This window comes from Capra hircus, chromosome 17 (assembly GCF_001704415.2).
Source record: "Capra hircus breed San Clemente chromosome 17, ASM170441v1, whole genome shotgun sequence".
In the NCBI taxonomy this organism is placed as follows: domain Eukaryota; kingdom Metazoa; phylum Chordata; class Mammalia; order Artiodactyla; family Bovidae; genus Capra; species Capra hircus.
This window is the reverse complement of record NC_030824.1, coordinates 20268469-20278275: the sequence shown is the minus strand read 5'-3', so window position 1 is coordinate 20278275 and position 9807 is coordinate 20268469. Positions and strand designations below refer to the sequence as shown.

The 9807-nt window shown below is 51.0% G+C and overlaps 1 protein-coding gene and 1 long non-coding RNA gene across 4 annotated transcripts in view; one reads left to right on the top strand and one right to left on the bottom strand.

Annotated features, from left to right (window-relative positions):
• LOC108637885 lies at nucleotides 258-2245 on the bottom strand. The gene is made up of 2 exons (XR_001919396.1): nucleotides 2164-2245; nucleotides 258-372 (listed from the first exon to the last, which is right to left on the bottom strand). It is a non-coding gene; the product is annotated as an uncharacterized LOC108637885 (long non-coding RNA).
• The window catches only part of SCARB1 (scavenger receptor class B member 1), a 93523-nt gene continuing 86476 nt past the window's right edge, over nucleotides 2761-9807 (top strand). The window contains exon 1 of one of the 3 annotated variants that reach the window (XM_018061402.1): nucleotides 2761-3117. In XM_018061402.1, coding sequence (XP_017916891.1) covers nucleotides 2992-3117 — 126 coding nt within the window. In that variant the 5' untranslated portion in view covers nucleotides 2761-2991. The remainder of the gene's footprint in view (nucleotides 3118-9807) is intronic. The other 2 variants (XM_018061401.1, XM_018061403.1) reach the window with 2 other exon arrangements.

The following is a 9807-nucleotide window of genomic DNA, read 5'->3' as shown; positions in this document are numbered from 1 at the left end:
TACATTTGGACCTTGAAGATTTGAAAGTTAGATAGGGTGAGATGGTCAAGGCGAGTCAGTCCTTGCTGAGGGAAGCTGGGTATCAAAGAAGAGGGTGGTGTCAGGATGAGGACAGATCCCAGATTGTACTTAATTAGTTAATTTCCAAGAATTCCAAAAATCAGCAAACATAAGGCAATCCCCAGAGCCGATGGGCGCTGAAGGCCTTAAAGAATTCAAGGCAAGTATATTAACTAATTAATGAATTGGTCGATTAATTAAAGAAGTAATTATTTAAAGCCTTTAATGAGTATGTACGAGATGTCAGTCATTGTTCCAGGTGCCGGGGATACATCCATGAGCAAAAACAGGCCAGTTTGTCTCTCTTGGGAGCTGGAGAGAGAAAGAGGCAAACAAATAAATGAAGAAGACAATTTCAGATAAAATGGGGTGAGTTGATAGAGTGATGGTAAACCTACATGGGAAGGAAATCCAGAAAAGAAGGGATATACGTATATGTACGGCTGATTGACAGTGCTGTTCAGTAGAAACCAGCACAACATTGTAAAGCAGCTATACTTCAATAAAAATTAATTTAAAAAAAAGAGTGACTGGTGGGTTGGGACTTTCATTTTGGACAGATTCGACAGTGAAGGTCTCTTTAAGGAGTGAGGTTTGAAGTGAAACCTGGAGGAGAAAGAGTCACACCTGGGCAAGGGCAGGCAGAGGGAATAGCATATGCAAACGCCCTGTGTCTGGAACAAGCTGTTTAAGGAACAGAAAGAAGGGCCAGGAGCCTAGGGTACAGAGAACAAGCTGGTGAGGTTGGGAGATGCAGGCAAAAAGGTGGGCAGAAGCCAGGACAGCTCAGACCTCAGGGCAGCAATAACAAGAATAGTTAGCTTTATGGTGCTTTCATCCCGGGGCACTGTTCTATGTCCTGTTACATCTTCCCACTCATTTAATCCTCACAACAGCCCTTGAAGACAGGCTTTTATTTTTCTTTATGTATTTAGTATTCTTTTGATATGGACCATTTTTAAAGTCTTTATTGGATTTGTTACAATATTGTTTCTGTTTTATGTTTTGGTCGGGAGGCATATAGGATCTTAGTTCCCCCACCAGGGATCGAACTCACACCCCCCTGCACTGGAACATGCAGTCTTAACCACTGGACTGCCAAGGAAACCCTAGAGAGAGGCTCTTCTTATTTTCATTTGATAGGTGAAGGAACTGAGGTGCAGAAAGGGCCAAGCCACTTTTCCCAGGACCCTAGCGTAGGAAACCCCGGAGTAAGGACTTCTTGGAGCCTGTCCCCATCTGACACTATAGCCACCTGATCCAGTCACCTCTGCCCCAGCCACCCTGATCTAGGTCGGGGGTTAGGTCTCTGGTCCTGGTAACCTGGACAATGTTGGGGAGAAGACAGTGGTAGGCAAGGCAGTCACAGCAGCTGCTTGATACATACTGACTCAGGCCAAGCTGTTGCTTAAGGATGGGCGTGGAAGAAGGCTGCTTCCTGCCAGGGTTGAAGAAGAATTTCATTCTGAGCCCTCAGGGACTGGGCTGCCTTACTCATGTGTTGGGGATCCCTGCGTGACCCCAACTAGACAATGAGGGGACTGACTGACATCAGGGATCCAGGACTCAGTGCAGGGTCGGGGGGCCTTATGGAGGACTGCAGGGGGGCACATGCCCATGTTTTACTATTTTGGGGGGGTGTCAGTAATCCATCATTCATTTCCTCACTTGCCCATCCTCTGTCTTCCTGTTCATTAGAAAGCAGACACTTGGATTTGTTGACCTAACCCGCTGTGCCTGTTTCCTTATCTGCAAAATGGAGTCGGTGTGGGCAAGGCTCTTAGCACAGAACCTGGCTCCCAGAAGGCTCCTCACTGCTTCATTCTAAAATGTTCCTTGTGAGCAGACATTCCTAGCCAGGCAGCGTTCAAGCTACTGAGAAGGGGAGGGCGGGGGCAGAGAGACAAAGCTTCTGCCCCGTAGCATTTTAGGGCTTGGCGATGGTTGCAATGCAAGAACAAATGAACGTGGCACATGCCTGGTGGCGCCCCTTGATAAGGGTGAGGGGAGAGCTGACGCTATTCTGTTTCACACAGGGTGGCTGCGAAGGCCTTTCCGATAAGATGGCCCCAGCAGTCCTGAAGGAAGAAGCCGGGCAGATACCTGGGTGCGGGTGGGGGGCGGAGAGAATTCCAAGTCGTGGGGAGTATGAAGTCCAGAGGCAGGAGTCTGCTAGGCTTGTTCCAGGCAGAAAGAGGCTGGAATAGAATGTGTGTGCACGTGTGTGTGGGGTTGGGGTGGGGTGGGGAGTGGGAGCATGGGGCCAGCTGAGGACGCAGAGGTGGGTGCGGGGTCGGGGGGGAAACTCTGGAGTTCCTGCAAGAGTTGGGAAATTTCTACTAAATACCAACAATGAAGACGGTCAGGACAGAGGAAGTGGGAGGGGAGGAGGGGTGAAATGAGAGTAGGAGGGGGAGGGAGACAGCGGGAGGAGGGGGAGAGAGATGCGGAGGAGGGAGAAGATGGAGTTGCTCCTGGTAAGGGATGAGCGGGGAGCAGGTGGGAGTGAGGAAGCGGGGAAGGGTTAGGAGGTGGAGGCGAGCCAGGTCCAACTTTGCACGCGGGCCACGAGGGCCCCGGGGCTCCCTCTGCCAGAAACGGAAGCTAGGGCGCCGGGTTCCCGGCGGTGGCCCCGCCCCAGTCGGACCGTCTGATCCGCGCCCCGCCTCGAACACGCCCCTTGCTAACTTAGGCCCCGCCCCTTCGCCCATGCTCGCCCGCGCCGGCCCGAATCCCGGTGCCCAGGGCGTCCCGGGGGGCGGTCCGCCCCAGTGATGGCGCATAAAACCGCTGGCCACCTGCCGGGCCGCTCCTCCGTGCGCTGCGAGCCTCGTCCTCGGAGTCGCTGCCTCTATCACCTCCGTCCCCGTCTCGGTCCCTCCACAGGCGCGGAACCCCGCGAGCACCGCGCGGGCGCCGGGGCGCGCAGACATGGGCAACCTCTCTAGAGCGCGCCGGGTGACCGCGGCGCTGGGTTTCATCGGGCTCCTCTTCGCCGTGCTGGGCATTATCATGATCGTGATGGTGCCCTCAATCATCAAGCAGCAGGTCCTCAAGGTGGGTGAGGGGCTTGGCCTGGGACCCGTGCGCGGGATACCGTCCGAGGCTGGAGGGCGTTGGGCGCCCGGAAAGGCCAGGCGCGCAGCCGGCTGGCTGGCAACCCGGTGCCGGGATCCGCGTGCCCTGGGCCCGGGCCCCTGAGCACCGGAGAGACCAGAGGGCATGTGGCAAGCCAGTTGGCCATCTTTCCCAGGAACCTCCCCGACTCAGGACGCAGGCTGAGTTTGGGGGCCAAGGAGGGCCCCCAGGGCCTTCTGCTGAAGGCACTGGGCTGGGGTTGGGGAAGCCTGAAGGAGAGACCACCTGGGAGCCTGACCTCACCTGAAGGTGAGGGGTCCAAGGCGGGCGTGGAGTGTGCTCGTGTTTCTGATGCCGCCAGGAGAAGCCGAGGGGCAGACTCCATGCTTGCCTACCGTACAGCAGCCTCTGACGGTGTCTGGTAGAACTGGCACTGCACTTTGCTTGCTTCCCCTGAGCGCAGGCGGACAGGAACCCTCCAAGCATGTGCATGTGAGGCTCACATGGGTGCCCAGGCCGCCACTTGTTCCTGCTTCCAAAACCTCCCCATGCAGACCCCGTCTTAAAGGCAGAATGGGTTGCCCTCTCCTCCCCTGCGGCTGCCTTCCTGATGCAGATTGGCAGTGATAAGCTGCTTTACTCCCCAGATCTACGCATGGGCAGGAATAAGCCCAAGGCTGCATAAACAGGGTCCTTCAGGAGCCCACAGCCTGAGAGTTTTCCTCTGATCCTAACCTTATACACTACTGCCCTTTCAACCAGGGAGACAAATTAAGGCTGTCAGCTGGCCTTCAGACCAGCAAACTCTGCCCTGGGTGTCTGGGCAGCCTGTTTGAATGAGCCTGGAGTTACTGAAGGACAGGCAGATTCCCAAGTATCACATTCGAGCTAAAAGCATTCAGAGCTTTGAGGCCAAGGCTACAGCACCTCCAGGGCTCAGAGGGGAAACTGAGGCTTACCTTGGTGCCTCCCAGATACAACCGAGATGCAGAGCTGGGATAAAGATGTGGCTCTTGTCACTTGCTAATTGATTGCTCTTTCCCCCTGCTTTAAGGACTGGGTCACATTTCATGTCCATGCCCCATGCCCAATGCAAGATGCTTGAGAGATGAATGAATGAATGAAGGCTGTATCTGCGTAGACCCGGCTGCCATTTTTTTGGCTTTAAAAATGGTTTTTCTTGAAATCTCTGGGCAAGTGGTTGTCTGAGTCATACTGGCCACACCATGTCCTTTGTTTTGTTCTCAAATCTTGTCCCATTAAGTCCTGTAATCTGATTGCAGGGAGGTCCTGGCCAATGGTGAACTGAGTTCCTAGTTCCTCTTAATGGTTTTTTAATTTTGCCTGTGAAGTGGCGGGAAAAGGTTTTGTGGGGAGACCTCAGAGCAACAGAACTGCGTCTTTTTATCCCATGGTGGCCAATGGGTGTTTTTGCTTTGCTTTTCAAAGTAGCTGTAAGAAAAAAAAAAAATGTAGCTGTGAGAGCTTAATCTCAGTGAAAGCCGGCTGTAAATGCCTTGCCGATTTTGTAGTTTCTGTGCTGTGTCATGGAGGGATGTGCATCATGGAGGGATGGTCTCTCGTGTGCTGTACGCATGGTGAACCCTGTCGTTATCCTGTGCAAATAGCCTCTTGCCTTGGGGGCGGCGGGATGGGGATGAGTGGAATTTATAGTTGATGAAGAATCTTGTCAACCCAGTCCTTCTTGGACTTAATGCAGGTGTTTTCTTTTTATGGCAAGTCAGAAGGGTGTGTGTGTGTGTGTGTGTGTGAGTGTACATGCGCACATGCATGCCCTACCTAATTTCTCATTCCTCCTCTGGGCTTCCAGAGAGGAAAGCGCCACTGTCCTCAGTTGTCCCGGAGCTAAGATTTCCAGGCTTAAACTTGAGGGAGAGTCACCCAGCATCTACCACAAATATCCCAAAGGTGATTGGTCTGTGGCTGAGTGGTGTGAAGACACGGAGGCGAGCCCAGCCTGTGCCAGCTTCTTGGACAGCTCAGGCCATGCTCCGGCCAAGAGCCTTCCGTCAGAAGAGTGCCTGTGTTCAGGAGACTGAGTGAGTAGTACGTTAGGAGAGGAAAGGATGGCCTGTTGGTGTTTGCTTTGGCTGCACGTGTCCATATACAACTTGAATGGGAGGACTTGTGCTTTGATTTCTACTGTTTTATGCTTTGGGGTTAATGAAAGAAGTCCATGTATATAAAAGACATGCATTCTTTTTTAACCGAGAAACTGTTTCTTTTCTTTTTTAAAATATAATTTTATTTATTTGTTTTGTGGCTGTGCTGGCTCTTCACTGCTGTGCGGGCTCCTTTCTAGTTGCGGCGAGCAGGGGCTCCTCTTTTCGGGGCACAGGCTTCTCATTGTGGTGGCTTCTCTTGTTGCGGAGCAGGGGCTCTAGGGCACTCGGGCTTCAGTGGTTGTGGCATGGGGGTTCAGTAGTTGCGGTTCCTGGACCCTGGAGCACAGGCTCAGTAGCTGTGGTACACGGGCTTAGTGGCTCTGCAGCATGTGGGATCTTCCTGGAACAGGGGTCGAAATTGTGTCTCTGCCATTAGCAGGTGGAGTCTTTATCACTGAGCCACCAGGGAAACCCCAGGACATGCATTCTTGTTTGTAAAAAAAAAATTCAAGTTGAGGGAAAACAGGGCCTCTCCCCCCGCTCATTTATTCCCCGTCTCGATAGTACCACCATCGTCCAAGATTATCTTCGTAAGAAGACTTTTATAGAGATACACATCATGGATGTGTATTTAGACATAGACATATAGACATAATATATACTTACATGTATTGAACTATACTATGTCTAAACAGCCTGCAGTTTGCTTTTCAATTCACAGATATCATTTGAAAAATTTTCCATATCTGTCACATTTTCACTGTTGCATAGTATTTCTTTGAATACTGTACACTTACTTACCTGTTTCTCCATTGACTGATAATTTTCTCATACATGCCTTTCTGTGTACGTGGATAACCACTTCCACTGGGTGCATTTCTAGAAGGGAAGCCTCTAGACCAGAAGGTCTGTCCGTTTTGAATTTGGTCACAGCCTAATGACCCCTCTGAAGATCAAGAGCATTTATAATTCCATCCAGAGTATGAAACTACTCACTCCCCCACATCTCTGCCATTATTGGTGACGACCAATTTATTAGCATCTTGAATAATTTTGGCGGGTTAATCTGATGCGTGTAATTTACGTTTCTCAGGTTGCTGATGGGGTTGCACCCATTTTGAAACTGGTGTCAGTTTCCAGAGCTCAGGGTTTGCAGCCCTGGCAGTGCCCTTTGCTTGCTGGGGACCTCAGGCCAGTTACTTCACCTCTGAGCCAGGGATTGTGTCTTCAGCTCTGAGGCAGGAATCAGATCTAGTTTGCTTCCTGTCAAGATGATGAAGTACAAAGGTGATGACATGTGTGTCGCACCGCCCTGGATGTACCCGTTTTCTCATTTGAAGGTTATCACACTCTTGTAAGCTGTTGTGGTGTTTTTCCCTCCTACAGATAAGGAAACTGAGGCATACAAAGCCCAGAGACATGTCAGGGTTCACACAGCTCATGGCAGTAATGGTCAGGAATCCTGACCACAAATCTGGGTCTACACTTCAATAGGAGAATAGGAAGGAATGCAGAAGTCTTTTATCCAGTGGATTTCAGGGCAGAGATTAGAGAGAAAGAACTAAATCTTTATATATTTGGGCACAGAAAAGCAAAGCGGACGAACACGTGACTAACGGAAAAAAAGCTATAAGGTTCTTTATGTTAAAAAAAAACCAAACGCACTCCACGAAACTCTGTATTTTCACTAGATTTCTATCAGTGCATGTAAAAGCACAGAAAAAGATGTGGAAGGGTGCACCAGACTGACAAAAGTGGTTACTCAGGGAGTTGGGGGTGTGGTGGGGGGAAGCATGCTTTATCTATGAAGTTCATACTTCTTTTTTAAATAATTAATCAATTTGTCTGGGCCAGGTCTTAATTTTGGCCTGCAGGATCTTTTTTTTTTTTTTTTAGTTGCAGCGTGCGGAGTCTTTTTTAGTTTCGGCATGCAAACTCTTAGTTGTGGCTTGTGGAAACTAGTTCCCTGACCGGGGATTGAATCTGGGCTCCCTGCACTGGGAACCCCCTGACTTTTTCTTTTTAAACAAGGAGAATATATTCATGTATTCTGTGTTTAGTTAAAGGTTAGTTATGAATCCATAGCTTTCCCCCAAAGAATGGCCAAATGAGTTCAGTACAGAGTGTGGGAGGCTCACAGCCGAGAGGACCTGTGGATGGAGCTCCCTGGGAGAGGCCTTGAGGGAGAATGAGACTCATTTCTTCTCCTTTCTCCCCGCCAGTGGGGAGGGTTGGATGAGAGGTGTTCAGACTGAACGCATTTAGGAGTGTAATCAAGGATGACTTTGTGCCAGGCATCTTTGTAAATGTCAATCATCTCAATTAGTCCTGGGAGAATTCTGGGACACACCTCTCATTGTCATCGTCTACAGTTAGGGAAACAAAAGCTTAAGAGAGTATTTGCTGGTGTGTGTGTGTGTGTGTGAAAATGTCCTGAGGCAAATCCCAGGAGGACGGTCATGCTTGTATCCATAGCCTCGAATGGAGCCTGGCATGCGTGGCCCTCTGTTTGCATGGATTGGGAACCCTGGGCTACATCTCTGGGCATGTATTCCCAAATTACTGGCTGTCTCTGGTCCACCAGGGGAGGTCCTGCTGGGCCAAGGGGAAGGGGCTTATCTGCTGGGCCACCATGTGTAGAGATGGACCTGGTAGCCTTCTTCACGGCCAGGGGTGGGGGAAGTGGGAAACCGAGTCTCTCTCTCTCTCTTTTAAAAAAAAATTTTTTTATTTATTTTGGCTGTGCCGGCTCTTAGTTGAAGCATGTGAGATCTTTCGTTGTGGCATGTGGGATCTAGTTCTCCGACCAGGGATCGAACCCGGGCCCCCTGCATTGGGAACCCAGACTGTAAGCCACTGGACCACCAGGGAAGCTCCTTCTCTGCCATCTTTAAAGTTTTATAGTTGGAATCAGCCTTGGGTGCTTTATCCACTCATTTTTCCAGCTACCAAATTCTTCCCTCACCTGTGTCCCCTGCTCGATAAATGACACCTCCATTTGTTCCCTCCAAGTACAGAGGCACAAACCTTGGGTTATCCTGGATGCATTTTGTGGTATCCTTGTATCTGCTCCATCAGCAAAATCTATTAGGATTACCTTCAAAACATATTTGCATTCTGACACCTTCTCAATATCTTTACCATTCTGGCCTCCTCCATTCACCACTTGGACCGATGCCGTAGTCTCATCTCTGGTCTCCATAGACAACCTGATCACGTGCCCTCTCTGTTTACAGCCCTTTGAGGTATCCCCATTTCACTCTGAGTGAATACCAAGGTCAGTTTGGTGACCTGAACTCCCTGCCATGATCCAGCTCCTGTTACCTCCTTCACTGCACCCCCTGCCTTGACCCCCTGCTCACCTGCCACAGTGTCCAGTCTTCAGCGTCCTTGAGCCCACTGAGCCTGGTTCCACCAAACTCTGGCTTGCTTTCCCCACCGCCCTGAAGGCTCACCCCTCAGGCGTGCACAGCTCGCCTCTCACGTCCCTAAAGCCACCCCCAACTTATGTTACCTGTTGGTCTGTGCGTTTTCTTTCTCCCTCGTGGGCAGGAGTGGGGGCTGTCCTGTCACTCGCTCTGCAGTGTCCCCAGGACCAGATCAGTGCTTGGGTTCACAATGGGATGGTGGGATGAACAGACCCTGAGTGCTTTGAGGTTGGGCCCTTTCCTTGGCCTTTCCCCACCCCAACCCTCAGCCTCCTTATTTTTACCCCCTCTCCCTCTGCAGGGGCCACCCAAGGAACCATGCTCTGCCCCAGTTGCTTCTCACCAAGGCGTAAATGCTCAGCTGTGTGTGACTCTTGGTGGCCCCATGGCCTGTAGCCCACCAGGCTCCTCTGTCCATAGGAATTTTCCAGCAAGAATGCTGGAGCCGGTTGCCGTTTCCTCCTCCAGGGGATCTTCTTGACCCAGGGATTGAACCCACATCTTCTGCATTGACAGGTGAGTTCTTTACCATGGAACCGCCTGGAAGCCACCAGTTACTTTTCGCTCTCTGGCAGATTTCTTTTGTGCATCAGTTCAGAGGTGGGGGTTGGGAGAGAGAACTGTCGGTAGACACCAATTAAGCACCAGATACTGTTCTAGGTGTTTTACCTGCAGTCACTCACTTCATTTAGTATCTAAATAGCTTCCGTTGCCTCCTTTTTTATTGAGGGAAATGGAAGCACAGAGCCGAAAAGACACTTGCCCCAGGTCACACCGCTGTAGTGCTCTGGTGGGTAGCTGTAGCTCTAGCTGGGTGGGCTGCTGCCTGTGGACCCTCTCTTCCCCACTCTGTATCCCTGAGAGCTCAGCTTGGTGTTTGGAGGCAGGGCAAACCCTTCCCCTGGTCTCTGCTTGGGTCCGCTGTTCCTTGTCCTTTTCCTGCACAGACAGTGGGGCGGTAGGGTCCTTCCCAGGCTTTTCTCCTGATCATCACCTCCCTCAAACTGTGAGTGCAGGTGCCTCCCGATGCCTTCCCTCCATGGCTGTCCGATAGGCCTGGGTGGGCTCTAGAATCACCGATGCCAAGGGAAGCTGGCCTGTGGTCCCAGCAATTC